At 50.9% G+C, this 24,960-nt stretch overlaps 1 protein-coding gene across 3 annotated transcripts; it reads right to left on the reverse strand.

The window, feature by feature from the left end:
- Positions 1 to 109: 109 nt before the first annotated feature.
- Positions 110 to 22,411, reverse strand: Fermt3 (FERM domain containing kindlin 3). Of its 3 annotated transcripts, none has more exons than XM_051146024.1 (15): positions 22,308 to 22,411; positions 21,719 to 21,892; positions 18,008 to 18,241; positions 17,724 to 17,843; positions 17,375 to 17,543; positions 17,172 to 17,274; positions 4,593 to 4,700; positions 4,302 to 4,436; positions 4,164 to 4,213; positions 3,956 to 4,080; positions 3,701 to 3,807; positions 3,337 to 3,576; positions 2,919 to 3,043; positions 470 to 611; positions 110 to 352 (listed from the first exon to the last, which is right to left on the reverse strand). In XM_051146024.1, exons 2-15 carry the CDS (start codon positions 21,876 to 21,878, stop codon positions 173 to 175), a joined length of 1,998 nt encoding a protein of 665 aa, XP_051001981.1. In that variant the 5' UTR covers positions 21,879 to 21,892; positions 22,308 to 22,411; the 3' UTR covers positions 110 to 172. The 3 variants fall into 3 exon arrangements, with proteins under 3 accessions (XP_051001981.1, XP_051001980.1, XP_051001982.1); XM_051146023.1 differs by having other exon boundaries at positions 21,719 to 21,895; positions 22,308 to 22,386; XM_051146025.1 differs by lacking the exons at positions 17,724 to 17,843; positions 18,008 to 18,241; positions 21,719 to 21,892; positions 22,308 to 22,411 and adding an exon at positions 17,680 to 17,699.
- Positions 22,412 to 24,960: the final 2,549 nt, after the last annotated feature.

The raw sequence follows: 24,960 nt of genomic DNA on the forward strand, positions 1-24,960 counted from the left end.
CAGCTGGGTGGTGGTAGCATCTACCTCAGCCAGGGCCTTATCCTGGCGGTGACAACAGGTGCAGGTGCTTGGCATGCTCCATGCTGGGAGTAGTGGGGCGGTAAGTTCAGGTGGGTGTGGCTTGGGAGGGTCCCTGGAGGTGGTGAACGGAGCAGGGGCAGCCTGGCTGCCCTCAGAAGGCCTCGTGGCCACCTGTGAGCTGCAGGAACAGATCCTCATCGAGATCCTCCCCGCGGGCCCGCTCTCGAGTGGACAGGAAGATGTAGCCTCCGATGTACTCGTGCACGATGCGGCAGCTAGCAGACACACAGCTGAAGGCCACGTTGATGTGTTCATCAAACTCAATGGCCACCTGCGGAGGAGGGGCCACGGGTCCAGTGGGCGGGGCAGCAAGCAGCAGCCTCTGCCTCACCCTGGTTGGGTCTGAGCAGGCTACCTGTCCCTGTCCCCGCCCTCCCTCGGGGCCTACCTGCCGAATGTCCCAGTTGACGTTCCACTGGCGCATGTTGCTGAAGCGCCAGGTCTTGACCACATCACCCACGGCCAGGTCAATGCGGATCAGTCGGTTGTTGGCAATGCCCAGGATCTCATCTTTCCTGCTGCCCTTGAACCTGAATCCCAGGGGGAGAGAATGTGAGTGAGAGCTATGCTGTACGCTCTCCCTGGAACCCACCCATGCGTACACTGTGCCGGGCTCTCAGGGTGGAGCACAGCCTCGCCTGCCTGCCCCAGCTCTGCACTTCGGCAGCTGCTCAGCCTGAAGCAGCCATTCCGTTTCTCTTAGCCTTAAGGTCAGGCCAGGCATGGTACTGCAGCTCTGTCATCCCAGCAAAGGGGCTACTCTCCATACATGGTGCGTGAAGCCGGCTCACAAACAGGAAGGGGAGGATGGGAAGATGCCTACGTCAATAAACACAGCACTGCCTTGCACGAACAGAGACCCACGGTTCCTAGGACCCGTGGTGCCTGCTTATGATCCTTGGGGCTTGTTGGCCAGCCAGCCTGCCCTGCTGTGTGAATGCTGGGCCAACATGAGACCTTTCTCAAAAACAAGGTGGACAGGCTAAGATTGCTCCATGGATAAAGCTCTTGCCACGCACAGAATACACAGCCCTTGCAACTCTAATGTATCTGCAGTGTGCCTGCGGCAAGCTGGGAGGCAGAGACAGGAGAGTCTGGACAGTGGGGCCAGCTAGCCTGGAATACACAGTGATGAGTAAGAGCTGCCTCTACCAAGGTGGAAGGTAACCCTGACCTAAAGGCTACCCTTTGGCCCTCATAGAGCTGCTACAGCATGTGTATGAATACACACATACAGATTTAAAATAGCATGAAGAAAAAAATAGGGGTGGAGTAGGAAGATGGCTCAGCAGTTAAGAACACCAGCTGTTCTTGCAAAGGACCCAGGTTCAGTTCCTAGCACCCACATGGTGGCTCACAATCGCCTGTATCTCCAGTTCCAAGGGGATCCAATGCAAGAGCACCATGAACACATGTGCTGCACAGACATATATACAAGCATACACTCATACACAGAAAAACAAAAGAAATAAAGGGGGAAAAAAAAAACTAGCTGGTCGCTACCACACCTGTAACCCCAGCATGGAGAGGCAGAGACAGTTGGATCTCTGTGAATTTGAAGCCAGCCTGGTTCAGGACAGCCAGGGCTACACAGAGAATTCCTGTCTCAGAAAAAAAGAGAGAGAAAGAAAAGAAAAGAAAAAAAAAAAATAGGACCAGTACGATAGCTCAGCCACTCTCAAGCCTGATGCCTTGAGTTTATCCCCAGGACCTACATGGTGGGAGGAGAGAACCAGGTTCCTTTGAGTTGTTCTTTGACAGGAGAGATGGCTCAGGTGTTAAGAACACTTGCAGTAAACCGGATGTGGTGGCCCACGCCTGTAATCCCAGCACTCAGAAGGCAGAAGCAGGCGGATTGCTGTGAGCTTGAGACTAGCCTGGTCTACAAAGCAAATCCAGGACACCAAGACTACACAGAGAGACCCTGTCTCCAAAAACCCAAACCAAAAACCACTTGCAGTGCTTGTAGAAGACCAAATCTGGACTCAGCACCCACATGGTAGCTCACAACACCAAAAAAAAAACCCTAGGTCTCTTTCATTTCTTTTTTTTTTTTTTTTTTTTTGTCCTGAAACTCATTGTATAGACCAGGCTAGCCCAAACTCTCACAGAGATCCACCTGCCTCTGCCTCTCAAGTGCTGGGATTAATGGCATGTGCCATCACCTGGCAAAACTAAATCTTAAAAAATTGTAAAAAAACAGCCAGGCGCAGTGGCACACACCTTTAATCCCAGCACTCGAGAGGCAGAGGCAGGTGGATCACTGTGAGTTCGAGGACAGCCTGGTCTACAAAGCAAGTCCAAGACAGCCAAGGCTAACATGGAGAAACCCTGTCTTGAAAAAAAAAAAAAGTAAAAAAAGAAAAACAAGAAGGGCAGCCCCTGAGGAACACCTGAGGTGCACCTGCATACAAAGCAGGGGGCATTATAATAGCATTTGGTAACATTAGGCAAATAGTTCATGCCTCCAAATATGACTGCATAAGTGTATATCACTGTCAACCACATCTCTCTGCAGACTTGAGAACTGAGTTCTCAGGGGTTGCCCTATGACACCATCCCATGTCACCCCACCCTGCAGGACAGCTGGCCAAGACCTAGAGAGGGAAGCATCCATGATAGAACTGGGATAAGCACTGAGTTTTCGCTTCCTGACCTATGTTCTCTCTGGGATATCTACAGCAGTGCACATGGGGGAATACACAGACCTCCCAGAGAGAGGCGCCCACAGAGAACACAGCGGGAGAGACGTTGGGTCCTGTGCCTGGAACCCACTTGGCATATGAGCACACAGCATCGGGCAGCAAGTGAGACCAGAGATGGCACTGGGATCCTACCTGACCATCACATAGGAGATGCCGAAGTCAGGCAAAGATTGCCAGGCCTGGATGAAGCGCAGCTGGGCCTCGATCAGGGAGAGCTGGGCCACATTCTGGTGAGCTTCCAGGATCCGTGGGGTAAGCTGTGGGGCCATATTGGTAATAGATTAGTAGGGCTTCCCTTTATCCAAAGTCCCTGGGATCCCCTCACAACCTGCCTGCCCTGTTGAGGGCACGGTATACTGAGCCTAGAGCAAGAGAAGGCAGCCATTGTGGGGCCACCAAGGTGCAGATATGGCTGGATCAGGTCCTACAATAGGCCTGGAACCCCTCCAGAGAGGTGTCTGGCACAGCACAGGGTTTTTTAAGGAAGAAGGTTCTGCTGGAAGTGGCTAGGTAAACCTGGTGGGTCCCACCCCCACACTCCCTCAGGCACCTGCTTGGCCTTGAACTTTCGCTGGAATCGGGGAGCCACAAGGCCATGGGGATTAAGGCCCTCAGCAGAGGCCTCCAGGCCCTGAGGTTGGTTCCCTGAGACTCCACTCCCACCGCCTGCCCGCTGCAGGTTAAGGAAAGCCAGGATGGCCTGCACCTCGCTGGCATAGCTGCTGTCCGCCATGGTGCGGCCCTTGGAGGCCAGTCGGCAGGCAGCCATCCACTGCGCATACTGCTGTTCCTGGAGCAAGGAGAGAGAGGGCTGTGAGTAAGCTCTGCTGGGTCCACTCTTACCCTGAATGCCGCTCCAGCCCTGCTCCCTGCCCCTCTCACTCCTCTTCCCGCCCTTGGTCCAGCCTGCTCACATCCTGGCAGCGCAGGTAGATCTCACTCATGCCCTCCGGTGAGGGTACCAGAAGTTTAATGCAGAACTTCTGCCCAGAGACATTGACGTCAGGGACCACTTCACAGCCTGCAAGGAGGAAGTGGCTGTCTAAGAGGCCCCTGTATGAAAGCCAGCCCCACTACCTACAGACAGACAGCCTCCTTAGGGCAGATAGTACCCACCAGGTCCCTAAGAGGAAACAGACTGAGAGCAGTTGCTACCGGAATTCCCTCACCCTTGAGGTTGAGCTGCTGAATAGGGTCCCCAGGTGCTTCATCTTGGCTCTTATAGTAAGAGAGTGTGGTGTCCTTAAATACCACCCAGTGCTGGCGATAGCCCTTCAGGGTCAGCTTCCGGGGCCTGGAGGGAGCAGGAAGCTTGTGAACCATGGCTTCCCTGCCTTCCCCCTCCTCCACTCTCTCCAGGCAGGCCCCACACTTAACCGGAAGATTCGGAGATGGTCCTTGAGTTCTGGGATGGCGGTGAGGCTATCCTGGAGGAAGAAGAGAAGTCAGAGGGAGCCTTGGGTCCCCTACCTGTCCCTGGCCCCAACCCTGTTCCCAGGGTGAGCCCCTCCTCACCAGCATGTCTGACGGTGCTGACCCCTTCAGCTTCACCTCCAGGTTGTTGAGGGCCGCGTCCAGGTCATCCAGCCCCAGGTCCCCAGAGGCCGGCTCATCCACATCCCCACTCAGGGTCAGCTTGTTGATGTGGTACTAGGGACACAGTTAGAGCTGAGTCTGAGGCCCACCTGCCCCCACAGGACCCCCATGAAGGCTGTCGTGGGGGAGGGAAGAAGTCAGATGGACTTCTTTGAACTTCTGGAAGGCCTTTTGAACCTGTACCCAGTCACCCTCCAGGTCCCCAGGCACCTGCAGGGCAGCAAACACCATCATTTCCTCCTCAGTGCAGTCAATTTCCTCTGTCAGCAAGTCCCAGCGGGCCTGCTCATACAGCTGGGTCAGCCGCACTGGGTCTGTCTGGAGCAGAGGGGATGGGGAGGCTAGTTAGAGGGCGCCGGTCCTGGATCCCCAGGCTCAGCCTAACGTGGCAGCGGAGTCCAGCTCTACCCTGCTGAACTGCCCACTGCCTAGTGCAGCTTTCTCCATAACCTTCTGTTCTATGTGCAGGCCAGTCTCCTGCTGAGGGGTAGGGAAATGAGAGGAAGCCAGCCCCTGAGTAGTGTTCCCAGAATAGAAAGAAGTCAGTTTCCCCTGAGGTAGCTCCCTCATCTCTCAGGAGAGTACAGGCCACAGGAAAGCACCATCACAACCTTTGGTTTATTGCAGGGTGACAATGGACCACTAAAGGCGAGAAGGAATAAAAGGGCTCTAAGTCAGCCGGGCTTGGTGACGCACGCCTTTAATCCCAGCATTCGGGAGACAGAGGCAAGTGGATCGCTGTGAGTGGATTGCTGTGAGTTCAAGGCCAGCCTGGTCTACAAAGAGAGTATAGGACAACCAGGCTACACAGAGAGACCCTGTCCCGGAAACAAACAAACAAACAAAAGGCATAGGGTGGAGAAATAGATTTGAGAGTTATCTCTCTGACAGACACTCCAAACCAGTAAGGAGAGACAGTACAGACACTGGCAAAAACACCAGCAGAAGCAGCACTGAGGAGGGTAGTCACTAAGAAGGAGGCAGACGCCATGAGTCAGTGGGAACCGTGAATCAGGCTCACAGGAAAAGCTGGACAGCTGGTTGTCTGGGGTGAGTGTTAGGGGACAGAAAATGGAAAATGGGCACTAGAGAATTTTCTGCAACAGGAAAAAATGTTTTAAAACTGGATGTGATGGTGGTTGCACAGTCATACACAATGACCAAAACCAAACTGTTCAAGGTAGGTGGGGCTTGAGGCCTATAAGCTACACAGTGACGCTGTGGGGCAGTCTTTTGGCATAGTGGCTACACTGTAAAGAAGTAGGCAGTGCCAAGGCTGCTGAGCCAGGAAGCTGTCACTTGCTGTTGGTGGAGGCCCTGCTTCAGCTGACTCCGCATGCCCTGAGCCCTACACCTTTCTCCTCGGAAATGTGTGCACAGTGTCCCAAGATGTACGTTCAGCGTCAGATCTGTGGCTCCCAATCCTGATTCAACCAACCACAGACTGATAATACTGAGGGGAGGAGATTGGACCTAGTGGAGTGTGATGGTTTATCCCTGTAATTCCATAATTTGGGAGGTTGAACAGGAGGAATATCACAAGTTCCAGACCAGCCTAAGGACATATGAATTCTAGAACAGTCTGGAGTACAGAGTGAGACCATGTTGCCCCCCCCACCTCCTCTCTCTCGTTGTTGTTGGTGGTTTTTTTTTAAAGACAGGGTTTCTCTGTGTAACAGCCCTGGCTGGCCTAGACCAGGCTGGCCTCAAACTCACAGAGATCCGCCTGCCTCTGCCTCCTGAGTGCTGGGATTAAAGGCGTGCGCCACCACGCCTGGCTTGTTGTTTTTTGAGACAGTCTTATTATGTGGCTCTGGTTGTCCTGGAACTCACTATATAGACCAGGCTGGCCTTAAAACTCACAGAGATTTGCCTGTCTGTCCCAGATTCTGGGATTAAAGGCTCACCACACCCTGTGGTGCTGCACTTCTTTAATCCCAGCACTCAAACTCAGGAGGCAGAGGTAGGAGGATTTCTACATAGCAAGTTACAAACTAAACAGGACTACACAGTGAGGCCCTGTTTCAAGAAAAGAAAAAAAGAGTTGTGTAGTGGTGGCACATGCCCTTAATCCCAGAACTTGGGAGGCAGAGGCAGGTGGACCTCTGTGAGTTTGAGGCCAACCTCATCTACAAATCGGGGTCCAAGACAGCCAGTGCTACACAGAGTAACCCTGTCTTGAAAAACAGAGGGGGGGTGGAGAAATATGTATTGGGTAGGGAAGTACTAGTTACCTAGAGATGGCAGAGATGGCTTAAAGTACAGGGGAGAACAATAGTTAAGCAAAGGCACTCTTAAAAGGCCAGGACCCACCCCCACAAATATTGAAAAAATAGTTTAACCCTACTAAGATACATATAAATTATTGTTACTATTATTATTGTTGTTGCTGCTTGTTAATTTGAGATGAGGCTGGTGTTGCCCAAGCTTGCCTTGAACTCGTCATGGAGCTGAGGCAGCCTTGACCCGTCCACCTTCCTGCCTCTGCTTCCCAATTTACTGGGATTACATCACCGCGCCTAGTTTTTCTCACCTGCTCTGGAAGTGGAGGTATTGTGCTGGGTACTGTGTGGAAGAGCTGGGTTAAGATAACCTGTGCCCCATGGGAGAGAGCCAGCTCCTGACACTATTAACAATACTCTGCCATGCTTACAGAAAGGAGCCAGCAGAGCTTTCCTCTGAGAGGCTCCACCCAGCAGTGGTTCAAAACAGATGCTGAGACTCATAGCCAAACAGTGGGTGATGCATAGGGAGTCTTATAGAAAAGAGGGGAGGAAAGAGAAAAGGACCTGGAGGGGGCTGGAGAGATGGCTCAGATGTTAAGGGCACTGACTATTCTTCCAGAGGTCCTGAGTTCAATTCCCAGCAACCACATGGTGGCTCACAACCATCTATAATGTGATCTAATGCCCTCTTCTGGCATGCGGGCAGAGCAATGTATACATAATAATAAATATTAAATATTTTAGAAAAGGAAAGAAAGAAAAGGACCTGGAGGTGGCAGGAACTCCACAAGAAGACCAACAGAACCAATTAGCCGGGGCCCAGAGGGGCTTGCTGAGACTGAAGGGCCAACCAAGGAGCATGCATGGGCTGGGCCTAGGCCCCCTACAGAGATGCAGCAATGAGCAGCTCAGGCTTCATGTGGGTCCCCTAGTAAGGGGAGCAGGGGCTGTTTCTGACATGGGCTCTTGTCTGCTTTTTGGTCACTCGCCCCTGGCGGGACTGCCTTGCCAGGCTACAGGGGAAGAGGACACACACAGTGACTTGTGTGTGACAAGTGATGTGACTTGATGAGCTGGGGTGGATAGGAAGGGAAACTCCCCTTCTCTGAGGAATAGGGGAAGGAGATGGGGAGGGAGGTTGGGACTGGGAGGAAAGGAGGAATGGGGCTATGACCAGGATGTAAAGTGAATTAAAAAGAAAGAAAGAAAAGAAAAGAAAAAGGAAAAAAAACTGACTTGTACAAGCCAGGCATGGTAGGTGGCACACGCCTGTAATCCCAGGATTTGGGAGACAGAGACAAGTGGATTACTGTGAATTCCAGGCCAGCTTGGTCTACAAAGAGAGTTCCAGAACAACCAGAGCTATTACACAGAGAAACGCCATCTTGAAAAACCAAAAGAAGAGCCGGGCATGGTGGTGCATGCCTTTAATCCCAGCACTCGGGAGGCAGAAGCAGGTGGATCGCTGTGAGTTCGAGGCCAGCCTGGTCTACAAAGTGAGTCCAGGATGGCCAAGGCTACGCAGAGAAACCCTGGCTCAAAAAACCAAAAGACAAGAAAGAAAGAAACAAAGAAAGCAAGCCCTGTGCAGACCCCCAATAGCAAGTCACAGTACGTGGGGAGAGATGTCCAGGTCAACCTCTCTTATCACTATGGACAGTTAACTTTGGGGATAGGTAAAACTCAGTGGTGGAGGAGCCCAGCCCTGCAGGCCCTGGGTTCAACCTATGATACCATATATGTCACTTATCAGCTCCAAAGAAATGTGACCATGAAAGGAAACACGAACACAGCTATTCTGGCTTCTGCTAAGAACAGTGTTTATGTTACTATTTGTGGTCATAGCCATGTTGTTTTCAGCAAACACTATAAACACCAGTAGATTAGTAAGACTCTGGGAAATGTGTATGCTGGGTGGCGGGGGGGGGGGGGGGGGCAGAGAGGAGGGGAGGAGAGCAGGATAGCCAAGCCTTCATCTTTCTGACAACCAGTAGCTGAGTAGCTGTGTGTAAAACTGCAAGGTCATGGAATAGGGGTCTGGGCTCAGGAGTACGTGCAGAAATTTCGGCTATTCAGGAGACTGAGGCAGGCGGATGGCTTTGGCCTAAGTTCAACTCTAGCCTGGGTACCAAAATGAGGCGCCACTGAAGGCAGGAGGGTAGGAAGGAAGGAGGGAGGGAAAGAAGGAGAAAGAAGGGTTCTTTATACAGAAGTTAAGTTGTAGGCTGGAGGCAGCTGAATGGCAGAGACCTTGCTTAGCATATATGGGCTCTGGGCTATAGCCCCAGCATACACAAAAAGTAAAGGTTGTACATGTCACCGGGCGATGGTGGCACACGCCTTTAATTCCAGTACTTGGGAGGCAGAGGCAGGTGGATCTTTGTGTGTTTGAGGGCAGCCTGGTCTACAAAGCGAGTCCAGGACAGCCAAGGCTACACAGAAAAACCCTATCTCGGGAAAAAAAAAAAAAAAAGTTGTACCTGTCTGCAGTATACAGCACCTGGGAGGCTAAGGCTGGAGGACTGCTTCTAGTTCAAGGCCAACCTGGGCTATAATATGTGAGTTCCAGGGCAGTAGGCTTTGTAGAAACCCTGTGGCTGCACTCCCAAAGGACCCAGGTTTAGTTCCCAGCACCTACATGGTGGCTCACAACTGTTTTAACTCCAGTCTTAGGAGGTCCTTCACCCACTTCTGGGCTCTGCAGGCAACAGGTACACACATGGTGCACAGACATACACACAGGAAAATACACATTAATAAATAAACACACCTGTAATCTTAGCACTCCAGGAGGCAGAGGCAAGTGGATCTCTCTGAGTTCAAGGCTAGCCTGGTCTACAAAGTGAGTTCAGGACAGCCAAGGCTACACAGAGAAACCCTGTCTCAAAAGCACAAACAAACAAACAAATAAATAAATAAATAATGGGCATGGGGGAAGGGCTAACAATCGAGATGTAATATGAATAAATTAATTAATTTTTTTTTTTTTTTTTTTGGTTTTTCGAGACAGGGTTTCTCTGTGTAGCCTTAGCTGTCCTGGACCCACTTTGTAGAACAGGCTGGCCTCGAACTCACAGTGATCCACCTGCCTCTGCCTCCCGAGTGCTGGTAATAAATTTTTTAAAATGGGCATGGTAGCATATGCCTTTAATCGCAGCACATAGGAGATAGAGGCAGGTGGATCTATGAGCTCAAGGCCAGTTTGATCTATATAATAAATTCCAGGACAGCCAAGGTTACACAGTGAGATACTGTCTGTAAACAAAATAAAATCCAAGAAAACAAAGCTGGATGTAGACCATGTTTGTAATCTCAACACTTCTGAGGCAGAGGCAGGAGAAACAGAAATGCACTCCAGCCTCCGCTGAGAGTGAGTTTGGAGAGGCCAGGAGGTGGTGGTAAGTGCCTCCCAGCAGAGGCAGGCAGATCTCTGTGAGTTAAAGGCCAGCCTGGTCTACAGAGTGAGTTCCAGGACAGCCAGGGCTACATAGAGAAACCCTGTCTCAAAAAAATAAAAACAAAACAAAATTCTGACACGTGTGATGGTTTGAATAAGAACGGCGCCATTGGGCTCAAAGGTTAAGAGCACCAACTGCTCTTCCGTAGGTCCTGAGTTCAATTTGCAGCAACCACATGGTGGCTCACACCCATCTATAATGTGATCTGATGCCCTCTTCTGGCCTGCAGGTATACATGAGACAGAGCACTGTATACTTAATAATAAATAAGTAAATCTTTTTTTTTAATTTTAATTTTTTTTTGGTTTTTCGAGACAGGGTTTCTCTGTGTAGCCTTGGCCATCCTGGACTCACTTTGTAGACCAGGCTGGCCTCGAACTCACAACAATCCGCCTGCCTCTGCCTCCTGAGTGCTGGGATTAAAGGCGTGCGCCACCACGCCCGGCTAATAAGTAAATCTTAAAAAAAAAAAAAGAGTGGTGCCATCTGCTCAGCTCTGTTTCTCCAGCCCCATGCCTGCCTGCTGCCTCCCTGCCTCCCTGCCTGCCTGCCTGCTGCCTCCCTGCCTGCCTCCCTGCCTGCTGCCTCCCTGCCTGCCTCCCTACTGCCATGATGAAAATGGACTAACCCTCTGAAACTGTACTCAAGGGCCCAATTAAACAATTTATTTTATAAGAGTTGTCTTGGTCATGGTGTCTCTTCACAGCAATAGAACAGTGATACCCTGCTTCAAAAAGTAAGAACAAAACACTTAAAACAAACAAACAAACAAACCAAAAACAAACAAACAAACAAACATAAGGGTGCTGGAAAAATGGCCCAGTGATTAAGAACACTGACTGTAGCCAGGCAATAGTGGAACAGGACTTTAATCCTAGCAGAGGCAGGCAGATCTCTGAGTGCTAGGTCAGCCTGGTCTACAAAGTGAGTCTAGGATAGCCAGGGCTACACAGAGAAACTCTGTCTGGAAAAAACAAACCAAGGCAGGGCATGGTGAGGCACACCTTTAATCCCAGCACTCAGGAGGCAGAAGCAGACAGATCTCTGTGAGTTCAAGGCCAGCCTGTTCTACAAAAGTGAGTCTAGGACAACCATGGCTGCAGAGAACCCTGTTGGCTCAATTTTCTTAACAATTATATTTCATTATGAAGTCATTAACAGAGCATACCTCACTTACAACCCGACTAACCCAAACAATAGGAAAAGGAGATTAAAGAACGCAATAATGAAACCTTAAGGATATTAGTTGTGAGGAACGATTCTCCTGGCATAGTCAGCAGGATCTGAGCAAACCCACAATTCAACCAAGGTGGCTGCTGGAACCTGGAACAGCAGCTGAGGCCTGGAGCCTCAGCCAGAGTCCAAAGCCTTGAAGCTTTCCCTGGAGGTGTCCTCTCTAGGAGCGTCTCTTGAACTGCAGGGATGAACAGTCAAAACAATCCCAAGTCCTTCCTCTCAAGCCTCTTTGTGTGTGTGTGTGTGTGTGTGTGTGTGTGTGTGTGTGTGTGTGTGTGTGTGTGTGTGTGTGTACACACATATATATCTCCTCTCAGAGTCTCTATTAGGATGTTTTCAGCTGGCAACATCCAAGCTCCCCCATGAAGTGGTTCGACTTCTAAGGGGATAAACATCCTGCTCTCTTTAGTCTGTTCCCCATCCCACGCTTGGGATCAACACAAAAACATGTTTATCTCTCCAACAAAACCCTGACTCAAAAAAATAAAAATAAAAAACCAGAACTAAACCAAAACAAAAAACCAAACCAAACCAAACCAACCAACAAGCAAAACCCAACAACAACAACAAACAGCAAAACAAAAAAGAGCACTGACTGCTCTTCTAAAGAAACACCCAGGTTCAACTCCCAGCACCCACATGGCATTTCACAAAAGTCTGTGACTCCAGCCAGCTCCAGGGAAACTGACACCCTCAACCGACATACATGTAGGCAAAACACCAACGCACATGAAATAAAAATAATAAATAAATGAAATTAAACACTGTAATAAAAACCTATATTATTCAACTCCAGCTTTCCCAGAGAATAAGGAGGGGTAAAGGAGGAGTGGGGCAGAGGCGGCTTTGCTGCTGATGCTGAGAACCTGCAGGGATGGAGGTAATGTAGTTGCATCCGGGCTGGGAGCAAAGTGCACAGAGCCTGCTCTCCCAGAGGGGCAGGTGTGGTGGAGGAGCAGGGGCCCCAAGTCACTGAGAGGCAGTAGAGCTGGGGAAGGAGCAGAAAGGACAGTGACAGCAGGCAGGGTCCACAGGAGGTGGGAGGAACCGGAGTCTCAGGGCACAGGCATGACAGGGGGCCCTGGGGATGCTGCCCCAGTCAGTCTCTACTAGGGCTGCAGCTGTGGGGGTGGGGGAGTTTACTGAGGTTAGTACGAACTCCAGAGAGGTCAGATGGGTCAGACCAGTTTCCCAGGACCTTCACTCCATGCCCAAACAAGGACTCTTTTTTTCTTTTTCTGTTTGTAGTGCTGGGGCTGCCCCCAGGGTCTGGCACCTGCTAGGCAGGTTCTCTACCTCTGGGCTACATCCCCATTCTGTAATCAAGACCTTGTCATACTGTGCTGGTCAGTGGTGTCAAACTGACTATACTAGGAGCACCCAGGAGATGGGCCTCTGGGCATGTGTGTGGGAATGATTTTATGTTAATTGATGTGGGAAGACCCATCCACTGTGTGTGTGTGTGTGTGTGTTTGTGTGTGTGGAGAGAGAGAGAGAGAGAGAGGGAGCGCTGAGCACCAACAGCTGTTCCTTCACTGCCCTCTACTTCCCAGCTGTGAGCTGCTTCAAGCACTTCCCCTGACTTCCATGTCTTAACGGACTGCACCTTGAGCTGTGAGCTAAAATAAACCCTCCCTTTTTTCAAAGTATTTTATCTTGAGCTAAAATGAACCCTCCTTTTTTGAGTTGCTTTTATTAAAGTATTTTATCTCAGCAGTGGGGAACAAAACCAAGAAAGATAATTTAAAAACTATTTAAAGAACTATTTTACAAGTGACCATAATCTCAGTACTCAGAAGGCAGAGTCAGGAAGGCTTCCCTTAAGGGACAAAGTGACATTTTTTTCCCTTGGAGACAGGGTTTCTCTGTGTAGCCTTGGCTGTCCTGGACTCAGGCTTTGTAGACCAGGCTGGCCTCGAACTCACAGGACTCGCCTTCCTCCGCCTCCCGAGTGCTGGGATTGCAGGCATGTGCCACCACCACACTCAAATAAATCAACGTGGGCTTGGGAAGCAGCTCAATGGGTTAAGACGGGAGCCACACAAGCCTGATGCCCAGGTCGACACGCAGAACCCACACGGAAAAGCTACATAGGTTAAGACGGGAGCCACGCAAGCCTGATGCCCAGGTCGGACACGCAGAACCCACACGGAAAAGCTACATGTGGACCCAATCTGTGTTTCTCTTTTTCTTTCTTTCTTGCTTTTCCCGAGACAGGATTTCTCTCTGTTATCTTGGCTGTCCTGAACTCACTTTGTAGGCCAGGCTGGCCTCGAACTCACAGCAATCCTCCTGCCTCTGCCTCCTGATTGCTGGGATTAAAGGCATGCGCCACCACACCTGCCTGTAGACCTAATCTGTAACACCAGTACTCCCATAGGCAGATGGGACACAGAGACAGGAGAATGGCCTGGATGCCTGTGGGCCAACAAGCCTGGAGTACCCAGTGTAGCCACAGAAACAACAAAAGAGACCCTGGTTCAGCTACGTGGAAGGTGAGAACTGAGTTGCAGGAGCTCTCCTTTGACCCCTGCGTACTTGTTTCCGCATGAGCACACCAGCGCTTACACACAGGCACTCACACGCATGCATGCACACACGCACAAATAAGTAAATTTAAAATAAGCACATAATAAAAATTTTTTTTAAATATATTCCTTTCTAAAGAAATACCAAGGGGGCTGGAGAGATGTTAAGAACACTGGCTGTTCTTCCAGAGGTCCTGAGTTCAATTCCCAACAACTACATGGTGGCTCACAACCATCTGTAATGAAATCTGGTGCCCTCTTCTAGTCTGATGGCTCACATGCAGGCAGAGCATTGTATAAATAATAAATAAATAAATAAATAAACATTAGAAAGAAACGCCAAGAGTCAGGTGTGGTGGCACACACTTTAATCCCAGGAGGCAGAGGCAAGCAGATCACTGTGAGTTCAAGGCCAGCCTGGTCTACAAAGGGAATCTAGCACAGCCAAGGCTATACAAAGAAACCCTGTCTTGAGAAACCAAAAAGAAAAAAAAGAAACATCAAGACCCTGAGAGGATAAACTACTCTGATTTGTCTCTCAGACACGGGGCTGGGGAGGTGCTCAGAGTGAGTGAGAGTAGCACTGGCTGCTTTTCACAGTAGCAGGGCTCAGCCCCAGCACCCACATGGCAGCTCACAACTGTCTGTAACTCCAGTTCCAGAAAATCTAATACCCTTGTCTGGATTCCATGTGCATCAGGCACATCCATGGTAATAGACATATATGCAGGCAAAACACTAAGACACCTAAAGTAAAAATTAATCTTTTTTTTCTTTTGGTTTTTCTAGACAGGGTTTCTCTGTGTAGCGTTGGCTGTCCTGGACTCACTCTGTAGACCAGGCTGGCCTGGAACTCATAGCAATCCACCTGCTTCTGCCTCCTGAGTGCTGGGATTAAAGGTGTGCACCACCACTGTCTGGCTGTAAAAATGAATTTTAGAAAATACTTAATATACCTATTACCTTGGTTTGACTATTATGCATTTTACTACATGTACTGAATTACTACAATTTACTCCATAAAGATTTACTGATCAAATAACTGAGTTAATAAAAAATTCAATTTATTAAAAAGACCATCAAGATAGTTCAGTGGGTGAAAGCACTTACTGCCAAGCCTGACAACCTGAGTTTTAATCCCTGAGACTCACATGGTAGAAGGAGAGAACCAACATTTGCAGGTTGTCCCTTGACCTCCGCACATCTCTCTCTCTCCCTCCCTCCCTCCCCCTCCCTCTCTCTCTTTGTCTCTCTCTCTCTCATACACACACACACACAGATAAGGAAATATGATTTTTGTTCGTTTGTTTGTTTTTCGAGACACGGTTTCTTTGTGTAACCTTGGCTGTCCTGGACTCACTTTGTAGACCAGGCTGGCCTGGGACTCAGCGATCTGCCTGCCTCCACCTCCTGAGTACTGGGATTAAAGGCATGCACCACCATGCCCGGCCAATAAATATGATTTTAAAAAAGAAGGGCCTGGGGAGATGGCTCAGTTGTAGAATATTTACTGTGTAAGCAAAAGGACGGCGTTCAGATCTCTCCCCACCCCCCAGCCTATAACCCCGGCACTCAAGGCAGAGACAGGCAGAACCTCAGGCCTTCTTAGCCAGCCAGGCCAGCTGAATCCATGAGCTCTGGGTTCTGTGAAAGGCAGTGATAGAGGAACCTGACAATGACCGCTGGCCTCACGTGCACACGTGGAAAGTTGAGGAGAGGAGAAACAGAAGCCAAAGAGCCTGGCTACACCTGCAGGGAGAGAAACCCTGAACCGGAAGCACAGAAGCTGTGAGAGAAAGATAATTCCAGAGGAAGGGGCGTTGGCTATGGCCACACCACAAATGATCGGTAAGATTCAGGCTTGTAATCCTAGCCACTGGAGGGACTGAGGCAGAGAGACCAAAAATTCAAGGCCGGGCAGAGCTACAGAGCGAGTTCAAGGCCAGGGTCCGCAGCTTAGATAACTCAGCAAGACCCTACCTCAAAATTAAATTTTAAAAAAGGGGTGAGGGCTGGAGAGATGGCTCATCAGTTCAGATTACTGGCTGTTCTTCCAGGGCACCCAGGTTCAGTTTCCAGCACTTAACATGGTAGCTCACAACCCTCTGTAGCTTCAGTTTCAGGGGATCTGACACCCTCTTCTGGTTTCTTGTCAGTACCAGGCACACATGGTATGCAGACATACATACAGAGAAAACATCCTGGGCTGGAGAGATGGCTCAGCGGTTAAGAGCACTGATTGCTCCTCCAGAGGTCCTGAGTTCAATTCCCAGTAACCACATGGTGGCTCACAACCATCTATAATGTGATCTGATGCCCTTTTCTGGCCTTCAGGTGTACATGCAGGCAGAGCACTGTATACATAATAATAAAACAATAAATCTTAAAAAAAATCCTTACACAAAGTAACAATAAAATAATTTCAAAGGAGTTGAGCATGGTGGTGCACACATTTAATCCCAGCACTTGGGAAGCAGAAGCAGGCAGATCTCTGAGAGTTCAAGGCCAGCCTGGTCTACAAGGCAAGTCCAGGACAGCCAGGGCTTTGTGTGTAACAGAGAAGCCCTATCTTGAAAAACAAACAAAAAAGATAATAATAATAATAATAATAATAATAATGATAATGATAATGATAATAATTTCAGTAGTTGAGCAGTTGCCTAGCATATAGGAAACCTTAGGGTTCAATCCTTGTTACCGGAAAAAAAAAAAAAACCAAAAAACCAAAACAAAACAAAAAGTGTAGGTGGGACGCAGCCACGGGCCAGGCTGCAGGGTCAGGATTGGGGGTGCTGGGGGCAGGTGTCCTTTTGTATGTGGATGTGGGTAGAAGGTACCAGGGCAGTTTGGCTGAGAAGAGAGTATTGAGGGATTCTGTGGACATCCTGAAACCAAGTGCTCTGTAGACCATCATGTGTGTGTTTGCAAGAAAGGGCCACAGTAGAAAGAGGAGCCTGTGGGGCCCTGGGCAGCTTGTGGAGGCAGAAGCTTAGTGTGCAATGTTGCTGAGGAGAAACTAGGTGGAGAAGCCTAGGAACAGGCACAAAGGCCTCCCCTCAAAGCTCCTTTCCTGCCTACCAGGCCATGCAGGCTCAGGGAGCCTCCTTCTCCACACCAAAGACCATGATCCCCGGCACCCACCTCTTCCATAAACACCCAGCAGGCAGATCCCAAGGAAAGCAACACTGAGACTCGTCTCTATTTGCCTTGGCATTGGAGGTCTTGCAGGGCATTGGTAGGATCAGCACACAGAAGCACGGATGAACATACGGCCAGACAAACTGACCCCTACAGTGGCTAACCTCCCAGGGCTAGACGCTCTTGTCCCAGAGCCTGGCTCACCTTGGGATCCAGGTCAAAGAAGCTGTAGTACTTAAATCTAAGCCAGAGCACGTCCCCAGCCTTGACACCTTGCTGCATGAGGCACCTTGATGAGTCCAGCCACCTGGGTATGGCAGAAGCAGAGTCAGGGTACAAAGAGGAAGAATCCAGAAGCAGGAGGCAAGCTAGAGCCTGGTATGGTGACCTAGGAGCAGTCCATGTACCTGCTGTGCAGCTGGGTCTTGTCAGGCAGGGAGCTGGGCCTTGGCAGGCGCTGGAGCAGAAGAGGATCAGGTGGTGGCTGTGGCCGGCTCAGCATACGGTAACAAGCCTCTGTCTGGGCACTGTCTGAGAAGTGTGCTGGCATGCCTCGGAATAAGGTGGGTGCCACACCTGCAGGAAGGGTGTGATTCAATTGGGCCTGGCCTCACAGCCCTTCCTCACTCTGTTCTGACCCCAACTCTGGGCCAGCCGTGCTCACTCACCCCTAGCTAGGACGACCTTGGTCAGGCCAGGCGTACTCACTCACCCCCAGCTAGGACGACCTTGGTCAGGCCAGCCGTGCTCACTCACCCCCAGCTAGGACGACCTTGGTCAGGTCATGCACCTCTTCTTCAGGCTCCTTCTCCTTTTTCTTCTTCTCCTTCTTTTCGGGAGCACGCAGCAGAGATAGCTCTTCCGGGTGCCTGATACCTGACAGGAGCAAGGCCTCAGCACCCAGGGTCTGCTAGGTCACCTCCCTACCTTCCTATCTAGGCACCTGGGGGAGGTCACAGCCCTTTGGAAGGCTGAGGAACAGGCTCTGGCAAAAAGAAGGTGGCTGGGTCTGGGAAAGAGAAGGGGACCCAGCTACTCACTGAGGAGGCGACAGATGGCGGCCACAGTCTGGAAAAGAGGCTTGGAGAAACTGGCACGCAGACGCAGCACACGACGGTTGGGCAACCGCAGGATGACAGGTCGGTGCTGTGGCCCAAAGAAGAGGCGGGCATCTGCCAGGATCCCATACTTGTCCAGTGTCCAGTGTGTCTGCAGCAGCCACTGTCTCTTCTGCTCCCACCAGATGGCATGGTCAGACCAATCCTGCTTGCGATCTGTGAGGACCCGAGGTGTCCGTTGGCCTTCAGAGGCCCTGCCAAGCCGTCTTCACTTCTATCCCAGCCCTGGTGTCACAGGTGGGCCAGGTTGGGTTTGCTCCAGAGCAGCTGTTTGCTAGATGACTCTGGCTGGTCCTTTTGGGCTCAGGAGTTACATCACTTCCCAGGGGAGCCCCCCAGCCCCAAATATGGCTACCCCCAAATCAATGACCTCACTTCACACACTACTGAGTTTACTCTTTACAGCTCCATGTATCTCCTGGGATGCTTGACTCAGTGCCCTTTCTCTATAGCCCTGGCTGTCTGCTGGGACTCGCTCTGTAGACTAGGCTGGCCTTGAACTCACGGAGATCCACCTGCATCTGCCTCGCCTGTTCCGAGATTAAAAGCGTGCGCCACCACACCCAGCAATGGTGATGCCTGCCTGTCTTCAGGGCCTTTGGTATCTACTAGTTACTACCTTGGTCGAGGTGTTTACCCTCTCAAGCTTCCGTTTCTAGTAGGCAACACAATCACCCACCATGGCTGCTAACCAATGCCTTCTACATGCAAAGCGTTGTGCAATTTGGATACTTAAGTTAGAAACATGAAGGTGAGCCAGGCGTGGTGGCGCACGCCTTTAATCCAGCACTCGAGAGGCAGAGGTAGGTGGATCGCTGTGAGTTCGAGGCCAGCCTGGTATACAAAGTGAGTCCAGGATGGCCAAGGCTACACAGAGAAACCCTGTCTTGAAAACAACAACAACAACAACAAAAAAAAAAAAAAAGGAAAAAGAAAAAGAAAGAAGAAACATGAAGGTGTCACTTGTCATCTAGCCAGAAACTGGGGTCATAACAATGGATGACACAGGAGGATGTCTCATCCTGCCCCAGAGAAGTGTGACTACAGAAACACACGGCCCGGAAAGCTACTCTGAGCACTCACACAGCCTCCTGGAATTTGCCAAACCCAGGTTCTTGGCTGCTAGGTTCTTGTTTAGCCCTGTTTTCGGACTTGATTTAGACTTGCTGTGTAGCTGAGGACAAGCTTGATGCACTGGTTCTTCTGCCTCCAGCTCCCAAATGCTGGGATTACAGGTACACAGCTACTTGATCTGTTGCTGAGGATCCAACCCAGGCCTTTGTGTGTTTGAGGCAAGCCTTCCATCAGCTAAGTTTCTAGGCCTTTCTCTGGATCTCCCACTGATTTTTTTATTCCTGCCCCTGTCCTGACTCATGCCAGCCCCTGACATACCTCTCCCACATCTCCTCCTCCTAGCTCCTCATGACTCGGAGCTCCCTTCCTGAACCCTCCACTCTGCCTCCACTTCCTCTCACTGTCTGTCTCTTTTTTTCCCCTGAGATAGGGTTTCTGGAATTCACTCTGTGCCTTGAACTCACAGAGCTCTGCCTGCCTCTGCCTCCTGAGTGCTGGGAACCACCACCTGACATGCTCTTAACCTTTTGCTGTTAGTTTTATTTTTCATTTTTATTTTTTAAGGGTTTATTTATTGTATGTGAGTGCTCTGCCTGCATTACTCCTGCAGGCCAGAAGAGGGCACCAGATCACATTGTGGGTGGTTGTGAGCCACCATGTGGTTGCTGGGAATTGAACTCAGGAGCTCTGGAAGAGCAGACAGTGCTTTTAACCGCTGAGCCATCTCTCTAGCCCCTTTAGCCGTTAGTTTTAAAACTTGCTATGTGGGCTGTGTGTTCACTAGGGCTGGTACTGGCCGTGGCTTTGTTCTCCACAGGGGTGTAGTCGGCAACCTCTCCTTCCCCTCAGCAGTGCCCTCTTGGGGGGGGGGGGGGGGGTTGAGGAGGGTCTCCTGTTTTATGGTTTCTGTGGGGATCTGCATGGCATGGACCTCTCTACTGGAAGGGGCATGCTCACTGCTTCCTTCATTCCAGACTCCTGTTCACCTGGCCCCGTTGCCAGTGCTGGAACACTAAATGCAGTGAGACTAGCTACTGCCCACTGTGGCTGGGCAGAGGCGCCCTTCCTCCTCAGGTCATCCAACCACCAAGGACTCTTCTGGAGACTCCAGCGCCATGCTTTCAGTTCTTCTAAAAGCTTCTAGTTCCACTTTGAGTTAATCTTTTCTCTGCCCTCCCTATCTGGACTCTGGAGCCCTCATCTCTCCTCAAAAGCAATGGATGGCCTGCTTGAGTCTCCCTGGCTGCAATCTGCCTCCCCTGAGGACAAAGTGTTTTGCAAAGGTCTGTCTTAGCAGCACTGCCCCACCCTTTGTTTCCAAGGGGAGCACCTAGTCCCACAGGGCCTTCTGAGGCTGACAGGGCACCACCTGGGCTTCCTTCTTGTTTTGTCACAAACCGGGAGCCTCTACTGTCAAGACGCCCTAACTCGGAGCCTCCTCAAGTCCTTGGCATCAGTGCTAGGTCTCCCCTAACATAGAGGCCTCTCTGAAATCTGTTCTTCCTACTGTCGCCCAAGGAAGCTCTCACCATTGGGCACTGGCATGCCGGAAGGTTGGCCTCATCACTGACAGGCAGTGGAGGGTGAGGATAGCACCCCTAAGGCAGGGGACTGAAGTGACTTGGCCCGAGGAGCCCAGGAGTGGTAGGTGGTGAGGTCTAACTGGCTCTGTGTCAGCCCTCTTGGGGCTTATGCTGTGCCCTGGGACCCACCAACCTCTCAAGCCCAGGTCAAGTCTCCAGCTCTGTCTGACATTTCGTTTCTGTGGGACCAACACTCTGTTCCCCACTTCTGCTTTCACAGCCTCTTTGGGCCCTGCTTCAGGTAGTCCCCTTCCCTGCCTCAGCCCTGTTATTTGCTGTGTTGGGACCTGTCCTGCCCAGTCCCTCTAGCTCCTGTCTTGGACTATACATAGAGAGTTGGCTGAGTCTGGACAGCCTGCCTTCCCCCTGTCCCAACCCCAGAGCCTAGGACCCAAGCTCACAGTGGGATGCTGTCTGGCTCAGGCTATCAGGAGCTCGTGGTGGGATGGCTTCCGGCTCTGCCTATCAGGAGCTTTCCTGCCGCCCTCCCAGGAAGTGATAGCTCTCATTCTCTGCTAGGAAGGTGGATGAGAAGCCCCCATGGGGCCTTCTGGGTGGCTCTGGGTGACTGATATCGCCCCAGCCTACTCTGCCGTAACTTCCTGTGGGGGCAGGGCCTTCACCCACTGTCACCAGCCTGCCAAGTTGTTTGCTGGGGAGGAAGTTTAAGAGAGTGGGCCCCCAGGTCCCTAGGAACCTCCTAGCCATTCTTCAGACCTCAGGAACATAAGTGAGGCCTCAGCACAGGCAATGTATACAGGGGACCATGCTCTGTCCCATGGAGACTGGATAGAACCACAAGGAGTTGGAGGAAGTGTGGAGGGAGGGGAAGTTGAAGAAATATCTTCCTTGGAACCAAACAATTAAGCTGTTGCCTGAGTCACTATGACAGGGCAGAGATGGCCCACAAGTGCCAGGACAGCTGTTATGACTGCCCCTGTGCCAAACTGGATATGTGGGGGTCACGGGGACTCACTGATCTCCTCCACGGTCTTCAGAAGTACCCCACCAATGTGCGACTCTCCTGTGACTCGGAGGGTGACAGACTGGGCCTCAGGGTCCTCCTCGCCCACAAACACCCGCAGCTCCCAGGAAGAGTCGATGTAGTCCCCGGAGGCTGTTTTCATTCCCGCCATGGCTGTGGCAGCGTCTGCTGAGGTAAGGTGAGCAGACACTGGGTCCGGTTGGGCTGCTCAGAAGCCAGCAGGAACCCCGTGATACCTCAGGGAGGTGGGTGGGCCTTAAGGGGCACACAGAGAATTACTGTGATCACCCAACCTAAGACACTTTCACTATCATAAGTGGAGACGACATTATCCAGCCAACTCAGATCTCACAGGTAGGAACATGAAGGCCCAATAAAGACTCACTCAAGAGCTCCCTGCTAGACACTGGAACAACTCAACTCTCCTCACAACTCCTCCAAGCCCACCTATCCCAGAAAACAAGTCCTGACCCACGGCTCATGACCAGCCCTCTAGCTCAAACAAGCCTCTTAAGTGTGGCTGCTGTGCACAGAATGGCCGGGCAGGGGACAAAGGAGTCCTCCTGGGACGTGCACTTACCTAGCCAGCAAAGGGCTGCAGCTGCAGGTGGCAACGGAGCACCTGTTATCCTTGGTCTGGGGTTGCTGTCGCCTGCTGAGTCGCTTCTTTCAGAAGTCAGCCTGTGGTGGCCTTATCACGACCCAGGGCGGGCTGCTGCTGGGTTCAGGAAGCACACTGCCAGCACGCAGAGGGCGCTCAACAGGGCCCTTACTTTTGTTACCACAGGAAGTGAGGGAAGAACAGCACCGGGTGACACCACAAAGCTCTCCCCACCCCACCCCTAGACATCCACTGGTTGCATCTATGGCTTGCTGAGTGGAACTGCCGATGGCCAGTAGGTTCGCCTTTTCAATCTCTCCTACCCCAGCTAAAACTTGTTCCCAACAACCCAAGTGGACAGCAATGTGTCAGGACGTTACCTACCCAGAGCCTCTCATGAAACCTCCATGGGATTCCCTCCAGGACTTTTTAGAGGGCTCTGGGCTTTGGTGGCCTAGCAGCCTTGTGTCCACACCCACACTGGGATGCAAACTGCTCCAAGTGCAAGGCTCTCAGCGGTAGCTGAGCAGGAAGCCAGCCTTTTCAGGGTTAATGGCCCTTGTTTTTGGTTTTTCGAGACAGGGTTTTTCTGTGTAGCTTTGTAGAATTGTAGACCAGGCTGGCCTCAAACTCACAGCTATCTGCCTGCCTCCGCCTTTCCAGTGCTTGGGATTAAAGATGTGAGCCACCATGCCTGGCTGTGGAGAAGCTTTCTTTTTTTAAAAAAAAAATTTTTATTAATTTATTCTTGTTACATCTCAATGGTTATCCCATCCCTTGTATCCTCCCATTCTTCCCTCCCTTCCACTTTCCCCTTATTCCCCTCCCCTATGACTGTTCCTGAGGGGGATTTCCTCCCCCTATATATTCTCATAGGGTATCAAGTCTCTTCTTGGCTACCTGCTGTCCTTCCTCTGAGTGCCACCAGGTCTCCCCCTCCAGGGGACATGGTCAAATATGAGGCACCAGAGTGAGAAGCTTTTTGTTACTGGTTTCTCTGCTGAGCCCTGGCTGTCCTGGAACGCATTCTGCAGACCAGGCTGGCCTTGAACTCAAGAGATCCACCTGCCCCTGCCACCTGAGTGCTGGGATTAAAGGTGTATGCCTCCTTCCCACAGGTAAGGCTAAGTGTGAGTAGGGGAGGCTGCTCTGTTGAGTCTTGGGGGGCAGGACAGGAAGCCAGTTCATGTAAACACAGGATATAGAAGCACAGCCTGCTGCTGGCCTCAGCATCTTGTTAGCCCAGAAAGTGGCATTCTGGGAGCAAATGAGGAAGTTCAGTGCTGACCAGTGTGGAAGAAGAATGATGTGCTCAGGACTACGGCAGTGTGGGCCTTTGTCTGTAGGTGGAGGACATCCTCTCCCCAAGCTTCGTGCTCAGAAACAGGTAGGTGTACCCCCTGCTGGCAACAGTCTACAAGACCTTAAACAAAATGTTTCAAAGGCTCATTCCTTGCAGAGACATTTTCAAAGCAAACCGCAGACTTTAGGCCAAAAGGTGTCAAAAGTTGGCTCGTTGAAGAAACACCTATCAAAGCTGCCCTGGATAGATCCCAGAGGCAAGCCCCAGGAGGTGTCCTAGGTAAGACTCCTGTAATTCACATACCCATGGCTTAATACCCAGGGATCACCCACCCCACCCCCACACTCATTGGCACATTCTAGTCTCTCCTTTTGACCCAGCTTCCTGATCTCCCCCCCCCCACACACACAGGGTTTCTCTGTGTAGCCTTGGCTGTCCTAGACTCACTTTGTAGTCCAGGCTGGCCTCGAACTCACAGCGATGTGCCTGCCTCTGCCTCCCAAGTGCTGGAATTAAAAGCGTGTGCCACCCATGCCTGGCTTCTTTTTTATCTTTTAAGTTGGATAGAACTTTAGTGAATTAAAACCTAGCTCTTCAACTCTCGGCTGTTTTTATTGTGACCAAGCGCTAGCTCAGTCTTTTTTCTTTTTTTTTTTAAAAAGATTTATTTATTATGTATATAGTATGCATCAGATCACATTATAGATGGTTGTGAGCCACCATGTGGTTGCTGGGAATTGAACTCAGGACCTCTGGAAGAGCAGTCAGTGCTCTTAACCGCTGAGCCATCTCTTCAGGCCCCACTCAGCCTTTTTTCAAGACTCCTTTCCTCCAGCTGAAAAGGACGTGAGGACTCCAGGTCTCAATCTGGCTAAGTGCACCAGGTCACCAGAAAGCTCCCTCGCAGTCAAGGCCTTCCTCAGTTAGCCTCCAGAAGGCTGAGGAAAACCTGGCGACCAGATTCTCAGGCCAGCTTCTCTGAAAAGAAGCCACAGGGCAGCAGGAGCTGTTGGCTGTACTGCTCTCAGGAGGGCTTCCTGACCCACTCTGGGTGTAGGCTGGATTTAGTGTTCCCTGCACATAGGTGCTTTACTCTGATACTATACTGCACAGACAAGCATACATCAACCAACGCTGATCAGCAGCAACACTTCCACCTGGTGGCCACTCTGACAAAGCACACTACTCACTTTTCAGCCACCTTTCTTTCAAGGCCACCAAGAAAAGAAGGCCTTGCTCAGAATGCTGGCTTCCAACTCAGCACCATGGTGTCCACATTGTACAGCCAAATCAGACTGCAGAAGAAAGTCACTGCAGACCACAGCAGCA

This window comes from Acomys russatus, chromosome 5 (assembly GCF_903995435.1).
Source record: "Acomys russatus chromosome 5, mAcoRus1.1, whole genome shotgun sequence".
Classification (NCBI taxonomy): domain Eukaryota; kingdom Metazoa; phylum Chordata; class Mammalia; order Rodentia; family Muridae; genus Acomys; species Acomys russatus.